We start from the raw sequence: 19,475 nt of genomic DNA, 5'->3' as shown, positions 1-19,475 counted from the left end.
AAATCCGTGTGTTGTCGTTAGCTCAGAATTAGCTGCCGATGTTGCTGAGATGTACGGCGTTCAGCACAAATACTGTTGCCAGGTTCTGAATTTGTAATGACTGGCATATCGCATAACTTCATGTCATGTAACTTAAGATGTAACAGTGATTTGAGTTAAATACATAATTAGGGGTGTTCTGTATAGAGACTCCTCCTGTATGAATGCACGTATTAACCGAGTTGCAGTAGGTTCATAATTACTGGTGGGTGGGCGTCTTCCCCGCTGCTCGCCCGTCCAAAGACACGCAGCGAGGTTTTCCTGCTCTGCGGCACTCTGTGTGCAAGCTGAGCGTTCACAATGAAGGTAGTTTCTCACTTTCTGAAATGTAATTCTGACAAATGGTGAGCCAAATAATAGAATAGTTACAACTTGACTTCTCATCAGTTGCGAAGTTTGCAAAGGAGTCGGATACTTGAAGATTTTAGAGGGTTTCGCCGAGCTCCAAGTCAAAGGGCCATACATAGTAACGAGGCGAAGATGCTGTTTAATTGTTGTCTATCTCCATTTTTAGGAGCAATCCCATTTCATGGCTAAACCTGAAATGGGTAAATTTGTTTTGTTTTGCATTTCAGAAGGTCTTGGGCTCTCTTCACATAGAAATATTTCGTGTTTTCTAGCTTGTGCGGGTCCTCGTGTCTCCCACAAATCCTCCGGGTGCTACCAGCAGCTGTCAGAAGGCGATGTTTCACTGCGGGCTGTTGCAGCAGCTCTGCACGATCCTGATGGCAACTGGGGTTCCTGCTGATATCCTGACGGAGGTAAGGGGGGTACACAGACACAGGGATGGGGGCAGCTGGAGGGGTGAAAGTGGGACTCTACAGGGATAAGCGGCTGCTGCAGAGACAAACTGAATTTACAGTGTTTGCTAAGAAAGGTATTTCAGATGCCAGAGATGTCAGCTTCCTGCGTGGGCACCATACGTGTGAGGTAGTCTGGTACATTCTATTCTGCAACCAGAGAGCATTCGGATTTGCTGATTTTTTTTTTTCTTTTCTTTTTCTGTTGAATTTCAGCATATCCCAGAGTGGCTGAACTGATTCATGTTTTTCTCTGTTCTAGGGGTGGGTTTTTTGTTGTTGTCTCTTTCTTTTGAGAGAGTCTAGAAGTATTCTGACTCGGCAGGTTTCCAAGGGTGAGGAATTTCTAGCTCCTGGAAAGCCGTGCAGGGGGGGTGTGTTTTCCCTCGATGAAACGATGTGCTTAGGCTGAGCGCAGAGCGGTTCCTGTGGTGCAGCCTCCATTCCAGTTCTTTTCTCTCTTAAAAGGTTTCACTTTCAACTTCTTTAAAATGTCCAGTTTAACTGGCTGTCGTAGCCAAACTGACACAGAAAATGAAGTTGGAGGGAACTGGGTAGGACAGAGCCGTCTGAGCGTTCTGTCCCTTAACATTTGCTCAGCACCTTTCACAGCTGTTGTATGGATTTCAGCTGCAATGGTTTTGTTGAATAAATCTCTATGCTGAGACTTGGTATATGTTTTTCAATACTGAGCTGTCAGGGTAACCTTGAATAATTTTGTGTGATGTGGGTAGTAGATTATGGCTCACATTTAACTATCCATTCTATTTTTCCTCTGCCCTTTCTGTAGACCATTAATACTGTATCAGAGGTCATTCGAGGATGCCAGATGAATCAAGACTACTTTGCCTCTGTAAATGCACCTTCGAATCCACCAAGGTAGAGGAAGAAAAGTGTTTAACTGTGTTAGGTAATGATGTATTGGTATGGGCAATGGCAGTCTAATCCAAAGGAATGCTTAGATCCGGAGTTTGGAACTATGATACAGAGCAACAGCTTTGAGTTCCTGTTGGGTGTATTAGATGTAGCATAAGATGTCAGGTGTGTTTCCGTGGAGATGAGGCCTAGAACTGATTTGATTTGGTATCTGATACCTGAAAAGTGAACGAGCAATAGCTGAGAAGTTCCTCGGTTGCGACTGTCAGCCAGAGGACAGTCTGTGAAAGGATTTAGAGGCTAGGAAAACAGCAGGGTAATTGATACTTGCCGGGGAATGCTTAATGAGACTTAATCTCAACATTCGGATGTGAGGGCAGAAAAAGAGCATTCTGTATTACGAGTTGCTAGTGGCCTTACGAGGCATCTTCTGCAGCATTACTGAAGCTAGCAGGGAGCAGCAGGGGCTCGGTGGGAAATGAAGGTACTGCGGGGGAACACTAGCTCGTGCGGTCCTGTATAGTGAATCTACTGGCTTGTGTTTTAACTAACTGAAAAACTTTGGTATTAAAGGTTTAACTCAAATGTTTGAAATGGTAATAGATGGAGCAGGCAAAAGTCTCTTTCCGTCCCTGGAGAATACCCTCCAAGTAGTGTGTCTGCGGTTGCCTTCACTCCCAGCTTTGTCCTAACGGTTTTTCTGTTTCCTTTTCAAACAGGCCTGCAATTGTAGTACTTCTGATGTCCATGGTAAACGAAAGGCAGCCTTTTGTGCTGCGCTGTGCTGTCCTCTACTGTTTCCAGTGCTTTTTATACAAAAACCAGAAAGGACAAGGAGAAATCGTGTCAACACTTCTGCCATCCACTATTGACGGTACGCAAAGCGAATGTCTCTGCAGTGAGCTGTGAACTAGCACAAATGTTTAATGCATCAGCTGGGGTCTTTTGCAAAATTAGTTACCTGCCACGGAGTATCTGATCCAAGCAAGATGATTTGGCTTATGATTCCTCTGAAACTTTACTAGTTTTGTTTTTGTGGGTTTTAGCTGTCTGTTGATGTCTCCAGTATTTTGCCAGTTTGCATCTCGTTTTAATCTCACTTGTACCTCTCGGCTGTTCCGGTAGCTACAGGTAACTCTGTCTCAGCGGGTCAGCTGCTCTGCGGGGGCCTCTTTTCCACGGACTCCCTCTCGAACTGGTGTGCGGCCGTGGCGCTGGCCCACGCCTTGCAGGAGAACGCCACTCTGAAGGAGCAGCTCCTGCGGGTTCAGCTAGCCACCAGCATCGGCAACCCGCCCGTGTCGCTGCTGCAGCAGTGCACCAACATCCTCTCGCAGGTATGGCACCGACTGCCCGCTTCGGGTTGGAGCTCTGCGAGCCCGGGAGGAACGCTGCTCTTGTGCCGGCGCATCGCAGCGAGGCCTCGGTGCGAGTGTCATCAGAGGGAGGGTTCTCTCTTTCACAGGCTGTTCTGAAGCTGTGCTTAAAGCACTCTGCGCTTCAAGGGGAGGAGAAAAGCAGCAAACATTGCTTTTTAATCAGTGGTTGCTGCTTGGTGGTGTCTGCTCTCAGCAGGCTGAGACTAAAGCATCTAGACCGTAGACTTGGTTGAAAAGACAAGGCAAACAGGCAGGATCCCCAGTCGCGTTTTCTTGCTGAAGAAGTGCCTAGTTAGTATTTAACCTGTAACTGCTACCTTGAAACTTCTGAAAAATACCAGGCTCCCATGTATTGATAGTTGTTCATTTTGCTATTCAAAGCTAAAAGTTATTTTTGAACTTGTCCAACGTTAACACCTGGCTTTGCAAATGACGAGTGGGTGCCCTTCACCTCCTCGCCCACGCTTCCTTGTGACACTCGCTCAGTTACGCATACCGATCCCCCAAATGGTTGGAAGAACGAGGAGCTACTTAACTCTGGCAGCAACTAGACTTTCCTGCAATTGAGAATGCTGGCAGAATGCTGGAATTTTGAACTGGTTCATGTGACGCTTTTTATCTGCTTTACCTGAAAATAGACAATACTTCTTTTTATCGTTTTCTCAGTATTTTTGTATAAGGTAAATTTGAGTCAGTAAAACTGCCTGCGGCTCTTTAGCCTTAAATGTTACAAGGGACTCGGAGTTTGGGGGGTTGTTTCTGAAATGTGTTCCACTTCAAGGTTCTCAAGTAATATGTGTGTAACTTGCAGGGTGATAAGATCGACAGACGGGTATGTATTTTTTGGCACAGCTTTGGCATTTTCTTGCCAAAAGCAGGCCTTTTCCTCTTGTCTTGGGTTTTGCTGGGGAGGTTTTCTTTAACTGCTTTTTTGATGTGTTTCCACTTACAGCTTTCTGTTGCAGTTGGGTTTGGGTTTTTTCCTACCATAACAAGCTCTTTCTGTGTCTCCAGGGGATTCTCTGGGGGTGCTCCACAAAACTATGGGATAAAGATCTTGGCTAGCACGGGTGCTTTCTTTCCAGTGGGGCAGGCTCACTCACCATCTGTTCACCTAACAGATGCACTTTCTTGTCAGAAAAATCCAAACTGTTAGAAATGCTGTTTCCTGACTGGCCTGTAGCAAACAGCTGGTACAATCTGAAGTGGGAACATGCTGCTGATGTCCTGACTGCTGGAAGAAAAGCTGTGCTTAACCCGCCTTCCGGCCAGTTTGTACGTCCTGCTGACCAGCAGAAGTTTTAACCCTGGAGCTACGAGTTGTGAATAGCGGCATCTCATTGCTGGCAAATGACCCCTGAAGTGAGCTGTCTGACTTTCAGGCTGAGTTACTGAAATCACTGCTAAGCTGGTTATCAGCAGCAGGAAAAACAATTCTGAAACGCCACTGCTGTGCAATTGCCTGCATTATTTACCCCATTTATCCCAGGTGGCCTGAGGGGTGGGCTTGTGTTGTTACCAGCCCTGAGCTGTAGAGCCGCGGCCCGAGAGCTGTCGTCTATCACAGTAGGCGTTACCATGGTATGTCTAGAAAATAGCAGCGTGGTGTTTTTTTTTTTTTTTAATAGTGTTGTGTACTGTGTGGAAATCCTTAGGCAGAATATGTTAATTTGACCTCAGAAAAGCATGCAACATTTGAGAATAAATGTGGTGCATGACTGCTTCCAGCAGGTACTGCGCGCTGTCAGTGCCCGGGCGCAGAGCAGAAGTAACGCTGTGTTTCTGACAAGATGAGTGACACTTCAGCCGGTGTTCTCTGAGGAAGCACGAGGTGTGCCAGCGTGCTGTAGGGCAGACTGCCAGTTACGGTGGCTATTCCCAGTGTCTACGACCTGGCTAATAGTGTTGGGACAACAAGAGCCAGCATTTGTAAATGTGAGGGCAGAAGGGTTTCTGGTGTTGGTGTTTGCTGCGTTTGAAGCACGCAGTTCTTGTGCAGTTAGGGGAGAACTTGCCTCGATCCTCTGACAAGCAGGAAGGTGGCGTGACGGATGTCTTTGCGCAGCTAATTAATGGGTGTCGTGGTCATTCTGTCAGTAACTATTCAGTCTGAACTTGTACCTTCCCCGGACTGACTCTGGTCACTCCAGGTGACACTTGTCTGTCCAGGAGAGTGAAAGCAGTGCTGCATGGGTGGTTAGCAGGGGAGTAAATGCAGACTGCCAACAGTTAAACTGATGAAGTGTGGCAAAGTCTGACACTTGTAGAAGGAGGAGCTTGGTGGAGCTGGTCAAGCCCGGTGGCCTGCTCTCAGGTTTGCTAGAGCCTTTAAGGGTGAGCACAGGGAGGGGCATAGCTCTCCCTCAGGAGTGGGAGGGCTGAGGAGAAGGTTCTTCAGCCAAGCTGCTTGACAAGACAGTACTATTGCAGCTCACTACGCCGATGTGGTGTGGCAGGTGATTTTCTGTACGAGCTTGCAAGACCTATGATTTGTCACCTTGTGTCTTAATTCGCTTTTTGCCTGAAGACTGGAGTGGGAACACAGTTCTTAGCCTTACCTAGTGGGTAGTAAGAAGTGGGACAGCTCTTCGGGCGTGCTGTCTTGCCTTCGTGGGTAAACCTGCTATATGCTAGCGAGTATCTCTTCAGCATGTCTTGTCATGAGACTCTCTTGGAAATAGTGTCACTCACGAGCAGAGATCTGAAAGTGTTGCATGCAAGTCACTAACTAATTGCCAAGTGCAGGGTGGGTAGGGGAAGTGCATAACAGCGATGGGGAAAGCTAAATGAGCCAGCCCAGAGGAAGGGGGAGGACAAGCGGAGGGCAGAGTTTGGTGGGGACTAGGCGACTCAGTGAGGTGTAGGTCAGTGGAAACCAGTGTGGCATTCAGCTGGAAGGGCAGCAGCAAGGAAGATAGTCTGTGCGTTAATACAGCAGCACGACAGGGTCGCAGCAAAGCTGCAGCCAAACCCAGAGCAAAGACTAAACAAGGATTGCTCGCAGGGCACGTGGTACTCACCGTGACACACAGCGGGCAGATGCTGCGAGTTGGTGGTGACGGCTGTGTCCTCTGCTGCTCCGACAGTGTTCACTTGGGTCTCTGGAAGTAACGACGATGGTAATGATGAAAAAGGGCCAGATGCCCCCTTTGCTATGTGTGCAGCATTGGGGATGCCCACACAGTCTGTGTCTGTAAGCCGTGTTCTCCTCCTCTAAGGAGATCCTTTCATCTTGGTGATGGCGATGTGCTGCGGCAAATCGCAGCACCTCAGAAGGAAGTCCTTGAAGGCAGTCTCTTCGCAGCTTGCTGGTCTCTTCCAGAGGTGCTAGACTCAATTCCTGTCTGTCTTGTGGTCCGCAGTGGCAGTTAGGTAGCTGGGAGCTGCTACAGAAGAGCTTCTTGCCAGGCTGCGGCTCACTGGCTGTTTCGGTGGGCAGCCTGGCTTATTCAAAGACCTTGGGGGGGCTTTTTTTTTTCCTGAAAGCTTAGCTAAAGTTAAAAACAACAGTGCCTTCAGCTCTAAAACATAAAGGTTATCAGAGGCAAGGATGGAAGTTCAGTGTCTCAAGTGCAGAGGACTCTCAAGCACAGACTCTTTTTTGGTGATAAATACTTCTCTCTCTTGCCACTGTCTTCATCCCTGGGACCCCTCATTCCAGTGTATTTTTGTGCCCCTTTTTGAACATAGCCCAGCAGTTCCATACATCTCATCTTGCCTTTGAGACATGACTTTAGCTTCCAGTGACTTTACCCAATTTACTGGGTGTTTGTGTGAAGCTTGGTTTTCCATGCAGGGAACACTTTTCTGGGTTGCCTTCTGAATGTTGACTGTTGGAAGAGACGTATGCCTGTCTTAACACTGCTGTGCCCACGATATCTGCAGCAGAGACAAGGGGGACAGAATTGAGCAGACAGTCAATTTACAGATGAAAACTAATTTTCCCTAGCTAAGAAAACCAAAGACTGCAGTTAGCATTTCTCTTGCTGGCTTACTGTGCATATTGTCCGAACCAAAAGCCAGCCCAGTATTACCTTTCTGTACTTAGAAGATAACACTGGGAGCACGTGGCAATTTGTATTCCAGCAGGGGAAGGCTTAGTGATGCATCCCTTCTTATAGGGAATCCTTACCTGACTGAATTTACACCTTGTTCCTTCTTTACAGGAGTTGTGTGTGTGTTCCTTCATAGTATTAATTATAAATGCAGAACTAATTTGTTGTGATTTTATATTGGTGCTAATTTGCATTGAGTCATATTTCACATCTGTGTTGCTTGTTGTTTTGCTCTGAAAACAGTTAAATAGGAGTGGTTTAATACTTGTTTCCTCAAAGCACTAAAGCTGTGTTCAGTGTAACTAACAAATGGGTATTTTGAAAGACATGACTTGTCGTTTCTGAAATGATGAGGCGAAAGTGGGTGAGTTCTGAATCAGTACAGCTTTTTTTGGTATTTAGTCCTCCCCTGTGGAAGGATAACAACCGGGGGGTTTCTTCTTTTCAGGGCAGCAAAGTACAGACCAGGGTTGGACTGCTGATGTTGCTTTGCACGTGGCTAAGCAACTGCTCGATTGCTGTCACCCACTTCCTTCACAATCCAGCCAATATACCTTTTGTATCCTTGACCTGCTCGCAGAATAGAACCGCTTGCCTAGCAAATACTTGGATTATTCACGTTCAAGTCAAGTGTTGGTCTAGATCAGGTTGCAGGGATACTGCATGACGCAAAAGACAACGCTCTGGGGCAAGAGGTACGACCAGCCTCTTGTTGACAGCGCTCTGCGTGTGCTGAACTGTCTGTAAGATGTGCGTGTAAAGTGCAGCAGAAAGCTAGGTCATTCTGCCAGAAAAGTATTTTTTTTACTGCAACAAGCCCATTGATATTTTTAGTGTGACTTGTGCTTATAACCAAGAGGTAGGACGAATGCTTCCTAATTCTGTTGAAGCTTCTTTCTATGCTTGCTTAGGAAAAAAATCTGACTAAAGTACATAAGGCTAAACTGTCACCTTACCTAACAGAAAGTCTGTTTTGGAACAACTAAATCTCTTTGGTTGAGCAGACAGTTACTGGGAAAAGATATTTTGGGGAAACTACTGATTACCCAAGTCCTCCAACATAGGAACTAGCTTTGCGAGGGTTTCATCAGCAATTTTGCATACTTCCTAATCAAGCTTGGTTTTACATGTGAAAAGAATTTTAACTGGGAATTTATACAGGGAGAAGTATGTTACATGTCTTGTGCTTATGAAATACCTCAAATATCCTTAACAAGAGCTCTAGCTCACAGGGCAGATAGCTGAAAACCTTGGAGAAGAGGAGCAGCTCGTCCAAGGCTTGTGTGCACTTTTGCTTGGCATTTCCATCTACTACAATGACAATTCCCTTGAAAATCACAGGAAGTAAGTATAATGTAGAAAGAGAGGACTGTAGGGAAGGGTCCTGTGAATGGCAGATGGTGGTTTAAGAGGCTCGGACCAGCGGCTGTGCCATCACACATATGTTCGGTGGAAGGTTTTCTGTGCATGCTCCTGAGGGGACGCTGACCCACCTCTCGTTAGGCGAAGCAGGCAGTAGGTTTGCATGGGTCCTCCCCACCTCTGTGTTCCTGGGCTGAGAACAGACGGCAGCAGCAACTGAAAAATTGCATCTTGAATGTGAAGCATCTACTGCAGTTGAGACTTGAGATAGATAATCAGAGTTGTAACTGTGACAAGCACCTTGAGGGAGGGATGGGTTCATTTCTGTCCAAGTATTGCACTGTGACTGATTTATCTCTTCCTTTTAGAGAGAAGCTGAAACAGCTGATTGAGAAGAGGATTGGCAGGGAGAACTTCATTGAGAAGCTTGGCTTCATTAGCAAACATGAACTTTATTCCAGAGCTGCTCAGAAGCCACAGCCTAGTTTTTCTAGCCCAGACCATATGATGTTTGATCATGAATTCACCAAGCTTGTAAAGGAATTGGAAGGTGAGATGTTATGCTCATTTCCGTAGTTTTTGTGGTGAACTGATGACTAAACTACCAAATCTGCTGAATGTAACCCTCTTCAAAGTAGTGTGATGGTACTAAAATGGAGTATTCTGAAAAACAGGTTACAGTGATAGCTGTAAGTAATCACATACCCAAGCTTGCAGTTCAAGTATCTAGTAAAAATACTCCCAGTACAAGCCCATAATCGGGGCTTGTACTAACTGGATAACTTTATATTCTTAGGTGGAATGATTCATAATACACGTTGTGACACTGTGGCCAAGAGGTGTATTTCCTGTGCTTGTATAGAGACTGAAGTATTGAACACGTGTGATGTTCATAAAAGCCTGATTCATGGAAGTGTGCGATCTGGTTATCTGCTGTTTCTAACTGATGCAGTAAGAAAAATGATGAATGCTGAATTTCCTGGCTTGTTAGAAAATGACAGGGACTTTCTTTAGTGTTTTCTGTCCTTCACAAAAGAGACAGGTTGTCATCATCCTTAACATGTAATGTCCTGTTTATTAACATTGCCCAACTTCAATCAGTCTAGAGAAGGAAAAACCTCAAAGCAGCAACAGTAGAGATGGTTTTGCCCCATCCGCTTCATCTGCGTGCTGCCCTGTGGTAGTCCTCAGCCTTTCACTCATTTGCACAGCCGCCTGGGCACCACTTGTCGTGGAGCCATAATGCAAGTAAAACACACCTTTTCTGATCGGGAGGACCCAAAACACTCATTGGCTTTTCTGAAACTGTAAAGCAGCAAGTGTGCAAACCTTGCTATAAAAACATTGCCACTTCCTATTTTCTTAAACCTGTTTGTGACAATTGCTTTTTTTAAAGTGCAGGCTGAGTTTCTGATGCCATGAACTCAGTTAAACTAGGTGAGGCTGTGAGACCTTTCTGAGGATAGAAAAGATACGTGAACTGGGTTTGAGCTGAGAGAAACTGTTCTTGACAGGTGTCATAAGTAAAGCCATTTACAAGTCCAGCGAGGAAGATAAAAAGGAGGAGGAGGTCAAGAAGACACTGGAACAGCATGACAACATTGTGACTCACTACAAAAAAGTCATTAGAGAGCAGGTAAGAGGGAATTAATGCTCTGCAGGTGCCTCCAGGAGTTGGTTGTTCCGGCTTTTGGTGGCAGTGCAGTTTGATACCTGATGTTCCAAAACTAGTAACAAAGAATCTAGCAGTGGAGAAACGCTTCTACAAACACTTAAGCCAAGTTCTGGTTCAGCTGTAATTCAGTGCTTAGAATACTGATTAAGGTTAATTCTTTGTCTGGGGTACATCTGCTCTTTCCTCTGAAGTGTTTCTTTTCAAATGAGTAACTGGAGACCTTGCAGCGCTTTGCAGAGAGATACAATTCTTAGTTCTGTGCTCTCACCTTTAAAAAGATGACAGATGAAATGTGGCTGAATGAAGAAATGAAGTTTGGGTATACCTGCTGTGGTTGGACTCTCAAATTTTTTTTTTCCAACAGTAGTTCACTTGTTTTGTTGCCGCAGCGTAGATTGAAAAGCAGAGGAGCAAACTGAAGTAACTGAAACAGCTCATGGGGAACTGAAGCAGGTGCTGTTAGTTCAGGGATGTGGAATGGACACAGAATACAGTGGTACATGAGGAATTAAGGGGCACTTTTGAATGGCCAGTGAGGCTTTATTGAACATGTGATGACTGCAATTACCACGACTTCTTTAAAGACTTTTGAAGTGGACCACATGCGTGCAGGCTTCAGTGTGATGGAGAAAAATGACAATCATCAGGTGTCGTGTACTTCCTTTCTCTGTCCTCTGCTGTCCCTGGTGTGGGGATGCTGGAGGTCTCTTCCAGAAGACTCGGAAGGCATTGCCCTGGTGTGACAGGCTGCTTCTGTCTTTCCCAGGCTTTTTTCCTAGGAATAGCTAGGTAGGTTTGCACGAGGCTTTTCTGCTCATCTGTCACAGGTAGCACTGACAATGTCACTAACCAGTAGCGTGTAATGGTGGAGTTAAGGTTTTTCTGTCTTTATCTGCCTTCTGGATAGTATTGTATTCAAAAGTGTTATTGCTCCAAGTGCCTTTTTTATTATTTCACAGGACCAGGAGCTTGAAGAACTAAAACAACGAATTAATACTTTAACATCGCAAAATGAACAGCTCCAAGCAACAGTTACACAGCAAGTGTCGCAGATCCAACAGCATAAGGACCAGTATAATCTCCTTAAAGTACAACTAGGTAGGCTTCAGAAAGAATCATACAAAATGCAAAGATCTTGTGTGATTCATGGCAAGCTGCCGCACAGCTCCAGCAGATAACCTTCTGCCGCTGCAGGCGTGCTGTTGTGTCTTCTGCAGCACGGGAGAACTCCCATAGAGATAAAGTACACTTTTTGTCAAGTTGATGTTGAGCATTGCAAACAATTTTGTTGAAGCATCAGATTTGCTTCAGTAACTAAAAATACTACGTTTGGCTTTAAGTGCCTTTAAACTTACAGAATAAAGCACAGTGAGGACTGAGAGGACAGCGTGGAAATGCGAATGAGGTATAATTTGTTGTTGCTTTGTGCTGAAGTCTTGTGTCTCTTGAAATAATAGTACTGTTTCCTGCAAGATCGGTTTGAGCACTTGAGCTAGGGCCTCCCTGCCACATCAGCCTGCTCGTGGGGAAAACGAGCACCTGAAGACCGCTGTAGACCAGACAGTTCACTTAGACGGACACATGGAAACACCAGGATTAGCAATAGCTTCTGACCTGGTCCCAGTATCAGCTTGGTTGCCCACGATGACAAGCAAAGCCCTGCCTTGCTCCTTGCCTGCAGGTGTGCCTGGTGAGGGGCAGGAGCCGAAGGCTGCGGTGGGAGCTGGTGGCTGCCGGGGAGCTGCTGGCAGAGGCTTTCTGCACCTTTGTTTCTTAAGTCAGTCCGAAACCGTCGTTGCCTGTTCAGACCTAGAACGTGAGCTGATGGACCACGGTGTGCGCTGAGGTTTGGGTCTGTGAATGAAAGCGTGAATTAGGGACGAATTGCGGTATGGCAGATGTGCAAGTTGAGGCCTACGACTGTCACTAGAGAGACTGCTGAATGCTTGAATCAGGACAATATATTCGAGTTATTCCAAGGTCAAGATGCCTGATAAGATGGATATGACAGGATTTCAAAAAGTAATTCTGCCTTCAGGATTATTTACGATTAAAAATACGTAAGGAGACAATTGTCCTTCCTCTATAGAATGATGTGTCTATGAACTTTGGATGAGCTGAATGACTGAAGCAGCACGCAAGTGCAGCCACAAATACACACTTGGAGGAATGGCAGATTAGAGCTCTTCATTCAGCTTCCGATAGAGAATTTGCAAATACTCTGCTTTGGTTCTTGAGTTAGAACGGGCAGGAGGACGACAGGCAATGAATACTTTAATTGGTGTGTTTGAAGCTAACTTCAAAATGATGTTGGTGTTTGTGACCTTTGTTATAAACTCTGCCTTTCAGGAAAGGACACTCAGCATCACAATTCCCACAGCGACACGTTTCAGATGAATGGCATTCAGGTGGAAGAAGTGAGCAAATTGAGAGAGGAGTTGGAAGAATGGAAAAACAAGCATGAACTGCTGCAAGGGCAGTTAAGGGAAAAGGATTCTGTGATTGAAAAACTGGTAAGTGCTGACTGTCTCAGCAGAACTTGATGCAGCTTCCAATGCCTGTTTTCAAATGTCATTAGCCTTAAGTTGTGTAAGTCCTCATCATTATGATGGCAGTTAGTCGTAACTGACTGCATGCTGAAAATAGCAAATATGGTGGGAGATGGCTTGAGCAGAGCCTTTGCTGCTTCACACTGTTCCCAAGAGTAATTTGTGCAGCTGACCTGTTGTACTGTAGAATCAGTGGGTTTTAGCGTGGTTTAGGTGGGGAAAAATCTGTAGGCATCTCCTAGGAGCTTAGTGGGAGTGATGCCTAAGACACGTTTATGGTGGCCTGCTTGTGAAAATGCAGGATGCCACAGGCTTCTTTTACCTTGTGCATGTCTTCTGCATTTGAACTGGTGAAAGATGCTTTTCCATCCACCTCAGAGGAGACCATCCGACTGCTCTCGTGTAATTGGAGAGTGTTGACGTGCATTTCTTAGCCTGTTTGCACCTTCTCTGCTGGGAACTTTGATCATGCAAGCACACAGTTTGCTTTGTGTTCTGACCACACGACTGTATTTAGTCTGTCTAGGTCTATGGCTGATTTTCCTGTTGCTATTACAGAAGTCTGCACCGCTGGAAATGGGAACAACAGAGCAGCCTTCAGAGACCAGCAGATCTGGTGGCTTGGAGCACAGTAATGAACTACAGAAGGTGAGCTTGTGGTGTTTCAGCAAAGCTGTGCTGAGTAGTGGTAGCTCGGGCTGGGAAGGGAGTTTTGTCAGGCTTCAGGGAGGAGCATTGATTCCTGAGCGTTGTTGATGTTTTTAATGTGTTTATGTGATGATGGTACTAAGCTTGGAGCATCAAGGTTATTGCCTCCAAAAATGAATCAGTTGGTTTTACTAAGCTGGTTCGAGCCAGCAGAAGACACTTCAACTGACTCTTCAGACTTGCCAAATCCATCTGTTTATCCATTGCAAAACATGTCTCTAAATGTTGATACGAAAGCTTCCAGGTGTTAGAAGTACAGCATAGAGCGTGTTTAAATATCTGCAGATTCAGTAATTTTAAGGTAACTCTTGCTCAGAAAATACCTGGCAGAGTTTCTCCGATTAGAGAACTAACACTGCCTGGGTTGGTAAGCCCATAATGGGTTTCTGCACCAGGAATGGTGATGTGTAGGTGATGCTAACGGGAGTGCTGGTGGTGTGAAGCACCTCTATGAACGCGACTGAGGCTCGGACAGGTGCCTTGGCTGCGTGTTCCACAGAAAGGAGTTCGTAAGAGCAGGGTGGAAAATGGCGCGTGTTGCTGACTAGTTCTGTCTTCTAGAGAAACAGTTGCTGCGCTCTCACCGAGATGCAGCTTTCCTCTCATGTCTGCTAGTAGGAACCAGTTAGTATGCTAGCATTTAACTTCAGAAAAATTTAATGTGAATAACTACCTGGCTTTATCAAATTAACTTTGTTACTAATTTTTGTTTTGTCTTTGTTTCCCAAAGGAATTGGAAATGCTCAGGAGTCAGATACAACTACAGTCTGCTGAAATCTCTAAGCTTCAGATTGAGAATCAAAAGCTGCAAGTAATGGTACCAGTGAACAAGTTCCTTATTTTCTCTCAGGGGGCTAAATCTTGAAGACTTTGCTTTCCTGCTTATGCTGTCTCTAGCTATTGTCCTAAACCAAGCTTGTTTTAAGAATACACATCAGCAAGTGATTCCAGCAGTGTTTTAAATGAATAACGTGTTACCTAGACAAATCCTTCATGAGGAGAGAGGGGACTTCCTGTCAAGTTAGTGCTCCATGTGGCATTGGTCCTTGGTATTTTTCAACAAAGGAACACCAACTGTTCAGTGTTTTAAGCTTCTTCCCTAATCAAAGGAGTAGTCTCTTGTGAGACAAATACGTGATATCATGTACGTTAGAGGAATCATTATTCCTACGTGCTGTTGAGGCTACTAAAAAGTTGATGTACAGTTGAATGGCAGATGGTAGGTGCATCTGTCTCTGCAGACCTCCAAATGCTTCTGAGCTATTTTAGCTGTATATTGAAAAGATTGACCCATAAAGCCTTATAGAATAGCTAAGTAAATGCGATTGTGTCCTCAAAAGTGGCTAACAAATAAGTCACTGGGTAAAAGGCGGCTGGATGGTCGGGCCCAAAGAGTGGTGGTGAATGGAGTTAAATCACGAGCGGTGTTCCCCAGGGCTCAGTTTTGGGTCTGCTCTTGTTTAATGTCTGTATCAGTGATCTGGATGAGGGGATTGAGGGCTCCCTCAGTCAGTTTGCAGGTGACACCAGGCTGGGCAGGAGTACGGTACGTACAGCTCATCTGAGAGAGGAAGGCTTTTAGCGCTTCTGCTGTCGGAAGTCTCAGCGGCTGGGACAGGAGGTGCCACTGCACGTGCGCTGGCCGTGTGTGCTCCGGAGGCAGAGGCACGTTCAGGTGCTCCGTCAGAGCGCCGCGCTGCCGTCCTGCCGGCTGCCTGCCTTTCCTGGGGCTTTGGCTCACACGGGGCGTAACGGGGAAGCAGTTGTGTTGAATTCATGCCGTGGCGCAGCTGTAGCTGCAAGACAGCTGCCACATTGCAGGAATAACAACTTTGGGTGGGCAGGGCTGGCTGAGGCTAAGCTATTGCTATTTTTAGTAGTCGCACACAAAGATTTGGTTATTTAGCCAAACAAAAAAAAAAAAAACCACACTTTGGCACTTCAGAAGCATCTGAGTGAAGGCTGGTGGCCTTCTGTAACAGACAGGGTCTGCCTAGAAAAAAACCCTAACAGTCTCTTTAGAGTGCAGCTTCTGTGAAAGAAGGGTTGTACCTTGTGTTCTCCTTTTTGTGTGCGTGTGCACATGTGTTCACTGAGACCCAAGAAGCCCAGATTTGCTTCCTGATGCCTTGCAGTGCAGGATGTGTGTAAGTACCACACCTTGGATGTACTGTAAGAAGAAAATCGGCTTTTAAATTCTAGAACTGACTGTATAGCATCTTAGCTTGCTGTCTTTGTACGCAAGGCAGTCAGTGCTCTGAAACTGAATTTCTTGTCCACAGAATACAACTGCAGATCCTGCGTTAGGAGACAGCGGTGCAAGAGCGGCAAACAACTCTGAATTGGAGGGAAGACTTGAGCAAGAAATAAAAGAATTGAAGGTTGGTAGTGGGTGAACACCAGTCCAAGTCACTTAATACTTAGCCTTCACTTAGGAGGACTGCTACAGTAGAAGAGGCTTGGGGTGGAAGTGGTTTGTTTCCTCAGCATCCTAAGTGTTTCAGGCTACGTAGGGGAAGCTGGATGCATCTCCCCCTTCATTTTTCACTTGGGAAATGTAGGCCTTGTCTGCCTTTAAAGAGTTCGTAAGAACACTCTAGGAAATAGCTTTACGCTGACGTGGACAATCCAGTTTGGCTGGGAGGAAGGCAGCCACTGCCAAGACTTCTGCCGACCTTACTCCTGGTTGATATCGAGGGGAGTTTGGGTAAGGAGGTGTGTGGGAGCAAGGCCACAGGGCACTCTGTGGGGTTGGAGCGTTACAGGTAGTGTGTGGAATGTGTTTGTAGGAAACAAGGCTTCACCTGTTCCTATGCTTATGGTGTAACTTGGTGTGGGATTTTTCCTGTTGCCAGAGTGAAGTCAAAGCCCTTTCCGAGGAAAAAGAATCACTAAAACAGCACTTGGATTCATCCAGTAGTACGGTTGCTGTCTTGCAAGATGAGAAAAGTAAACTTCAGCAAGAAGTTGCAGAATCCAAGAAAGAACAGGATGATCTTCTGGTGCTTTTGGCTGACCAGGATCAGAAACTATCTGCGCTGAAGATCAAATTGAAGGATCTTGGCCTACCGGTAAGCAGAACAATGGGTCAAGTGAGTTCTCAGGCCTGAGCAGTCTGGGTATGGCGTTACTCGATCCAGGAAGTCTGGTGAGGGCTCTCTCTACGAATAGAGGGCTGTTGAATCTGCCAGAGTCGCCCTCTGAGCCTTATATTGGCAGCCACCGATAAAAGACGACGACGACTGCCTCTTGGAAGAATTGTTCAGCTTATGGATGTTGAGAGGTACCCGACAAACTCCAGTGAGGAAAACTGCTTGTCATGTATGTGTCTGGAATGGTATCTGACCACTTGCCTGGCCTTGCTGCAGCTTATCCTGGCTGCCGCCCAGAAAGCAGATGAAGGCCGTTCTGTAATCCTAAGGCATCGTTCCACAGATAATGCAAGTGATAACTAGAAAGCAAGCTTTAGTCCTCTGCTTAAGCAGTGCTGCAGACAGCCAGGTTAGTGTCTGGGAGCCTCATCTTCTGGGCAGTTTCTTTCAAGGATCCTTGTGACTTGCAGCTGCATGTGTGACCATAAGGTGGACGTAACTGGCTGTTGTGCTGCAGTTATTGTGGCTGAATGCCAGGCCAGAGCCTGGGTTTCCTATCAGGAAACCATCGTGCTGTCACTCGTGCAGTCTGTCTTCAAGGGAGGATTATATTTTGGTAGCCAGCAGTCCTCTGGTTCAGCTTCAGCTGCAGGAATAGGGGTTAAAGAGTCTGCGGTGGGCAGAGGCATTCTTTGTCTTGAAAAGCATTTGTAGCAAGCGTAGCTCCTGTAAGTGTAGCCAAGCAATCCTTGAGTCCAACTTGTAAATGACTAAAATAGGGAGAAAGTACCCTAGGAGACATGAGCAGCTTCACTCGTGGCGTTGCAAAGCACTGGACAGACGCTTTCCTCCTCCACCTGTTTGGTGAAGGACGCGGGTCTGAGCTCCCGCAGCTGTGTGGGAACCCGCAGCGCGTATGACACGGCTTGCTCGCACGTCCAGGGCAGAGCTGATGGTGCTGGGCAGAGGTGGCTGTTCCCAGCAGTCAGCCCTCCTTAGCAGAGCAGTGAAAACTGTGACATTACGAGATGGCAGTTGCCATTATTAAGCGCTAACTGATACCGCGTGATCGTGTTAGGTGAGCTCTAAGCTTATTTTCACTCCCTCGGCATCTGTCTTGGCTTCGAAAGGTTGGATCAGTCAGGGATGTTACTGCTCACAACAGGTCTTTCTTAATTTCAGGTTGAAGATGAAGATGATATCGAATCTGGAGATCAAGGGGATGAAGATGAGGATGGGGATGAAGAGGAGCAAGACTAGAATGCTGTTGTGTGTTACCATGAAAACTAGATTGCATTGTTATTGGGGGGGGAAATCTATTGTTGGCATACAAAGCAAAGCATCTGCTTATGAGAAGCAGACGGGAAAGTGGCAACGGTGAGACTAGTTATAAGTTACTGAAGTGTTTGAAAACCCTTCATACTAGTACAGCAAACAACAATCTCTGTTTAAGTTCGACATGAGTATCCCAAATTGTACTTGTTTAGGAGTTGCTTTAGACACTGAAAGCACAGGGATGACAATGCTGCTGCCTCAGTTCATTGTCACTGACAGAAGCTCTGTGCATGTGTCTACCGTTTTAACCTTCTGGAACTCGTAACATAATTAAATAGAGAAGTATTTGGTTTAACATCTGTCAAATGGAATCATTGGCCCTGCCTTCAGCGTGGAGCTTCGGTGTGATTCGTGGCTTCTTGGAAGGGCCAGGGTGGCTCCGCTGGCCTCGTGGGCTGGTCCTCTGGGTGCGCATGGACCTGCTCTGCGTCGAGTGCCTTGACACCTGATACGGCAGCGTTTGGGACCTCCCGGGGAACCGCAACGCTACGCTGATGACGGGGAAGAGGTTTCACAGAAACCTGCGCGAGAAAGGTAGCCTTTTCAAGAAGAATCTCTTTGGAAAAACAGAGACCCATACACTCTTTCTAAAGGTCTGATGTGCTACCCAGTCAGCATAAAAATAAGTAAAAAAAACTTGTTGACTACTTCGGTAAGGAAATGAAAACTACTATGATTTATATAACTTATTGGCTCTTGACGAGTGAATAAAAGATAAAATTTTAAAAGGAAAAACTGAATACAGTAAATGCATCAATTTAATTTTTTTGGTAATAAAATAGGTATGTCCACTTAGTACTCATTTGTTTAATTTTCGTGTCCTGTTTTAATAAAATACATTTTAATCCACATGTAAAACTGTCTAAAACCAGTCTAGAGTGGCAGATGAAAGTAATAGCGTAGCATGTGCTGGGGCTCTCATCACAGGAGTATATAGGGGTGCTGGTTCAGTTCCTGCATTTCTCAGCAATACAGACTTCAGTAGCTGCTTACCTTCCTCAGAGCTTTTTTTTAAAATAAAATCATTCCTTAATCAAATGATAATTTGAGGAAGACCAGGAAAGAAAGACTTTTTTTGAAGTCACCTTATACACTCAGCCTGTGTTTAATGTGAAATTGCTAGAAGGAGTAGTTTAAATAAGCTCCGCTCTTGCAGTCCCTCCTTGGGCAGATTTTTTTGGAATTGGGGCAAAAGAGCAAGGGTGAGAAGCAATGGTGAAACAGGAGCTGAAATACGATGTGGCTGTGGGGGGCTTCCATACACCAAGGCCTGATTCTCTTCAGTGTGATGTGCCTTCTGCTGAGCGTTGCACAGCAACAAGGGGCTGGGAGCAAGCAGCACCCAGGCCTTGCCTCTGCACCTTCCCTCTTTCTATGCAAAGCCATGAACGAGGGCAGAAGCACGCAGGCCCCAGAAAGCTCTTCTGGGTGGCTTTGCCACGTTTACTTACACAGCAGGAGTAGCAGATAGATTCACTGATAATAGTACTTTGATTCTGAGTCACCACTTTCTCGTTTTTTTTAAAGGCAGGAGATGCACAAACTACAAGTAAAAAAGCCAGCGCAGAAGGCCTGAAGTGCTGCTGCTGCGTGTTCAGGGCTGTG

General features: G+C 45.9%; 1 protein-coding gene across 4 annotated transcripts in view; it reads left to right on the top strand.

Annotated features, from left to right (window-relative positions):
- The window catches only part of USO1 (USO1 vesicle transport factor), a 35,330-nt gene extending 17,165 nt beyond the window's left edge, over positions 1 to 18,165 (top strand). Inside the window, exons 10-25 of one of the 4 annotated variants that reach the window (XM_075422064.1) lie at positions 660 to 800; positions 1,630 to 1,718; positions 2,435 to 2,589; positions 2,847 to 3,052; positions 3,906 to 3,926; positions 7,598 to 7,708; positions 8,375 to 8,493; positions 8,880 to 9,061; positions 10,026 to 10,147; positions 11,146 to 11,284; positions 12,536 to 12,699; positions 13,294 to 13,383; positions 14,174 to 14,260; positions 15,726 to 15,824; positions 16,299 to 16,514; positions 17,718 to 18,165. In XM_075422064.1, coding sequence (XP_075278179.1) covers positions 660 to 800; positions 1,630 to 1,718; positions 2,435 to 2,589; positions 2,847 to 3,052; positions 3,906 to 3,926; positions 7,598 to 7,708; positions 8,375 to 8,493; positions 8,880 to 9,061; positions 10,026 to 10,147; positions 11,146 to 11,284; positions 12,536 to 12,699; positions 13,294 to 13,383; positions 14,174 to 14,260; positions 15,726 to 15,824; positions 16,299 to 16,514; positions 17,718 to 17,795 — 2,019 coding nt within the window. In that variant the 3' untranslated portion in view covers positions 17,796 to 18,165. Of the gene's footprint in view, positions 1 to 659; positions 801 to 1,629; positions 1,719 to 2,434; positions 2,590 to 2,840; positions 3,053 to 3,905; positions 3,927 to 7,597; positions 7,709 to 8,374; positions 8,494 to 8,879; positions 9,062 to 10,025; positions 10,148 to 11,145; positions 11,285 to 12,535; positions 12,700 to 13,293; positions 13,384 to 14,173; positions 14,261 to 15,725; positions 15,825 to 16,298; positions 16,515 to 17,717 lie in introns of all 4 variants that reach the window. The other 3 variants (XM_075422063.1, XM_075422067.1, XM_075422066.1) reach the window with 3 other exon arrangements.
- The last annotated feature ends 1,310 nt before the right edge of the window (positions 18,166 to 19,475 follow it).

Source organism: Opisthocomus hoazin, chromosome 5 (genome assembly GCF_030867145.1).
Source record: "Opisthocomus hoazin isolate bOpiHoa1 chromosome 5, bOpiHoa1.hap1, whole genome shotgun sequence".
Taxonomy (NCBI): Eukaryota; Metazoa; Chordata; class Aves; order Opisthocomiformes; family Opisthocomidae; genus Opisthocomus; species Opisthocomus hoazin.
Note: the sequence above shows the minus strand (reverse complement) of the source record. Positions and strands in the feature narration are given on the sequence as shown.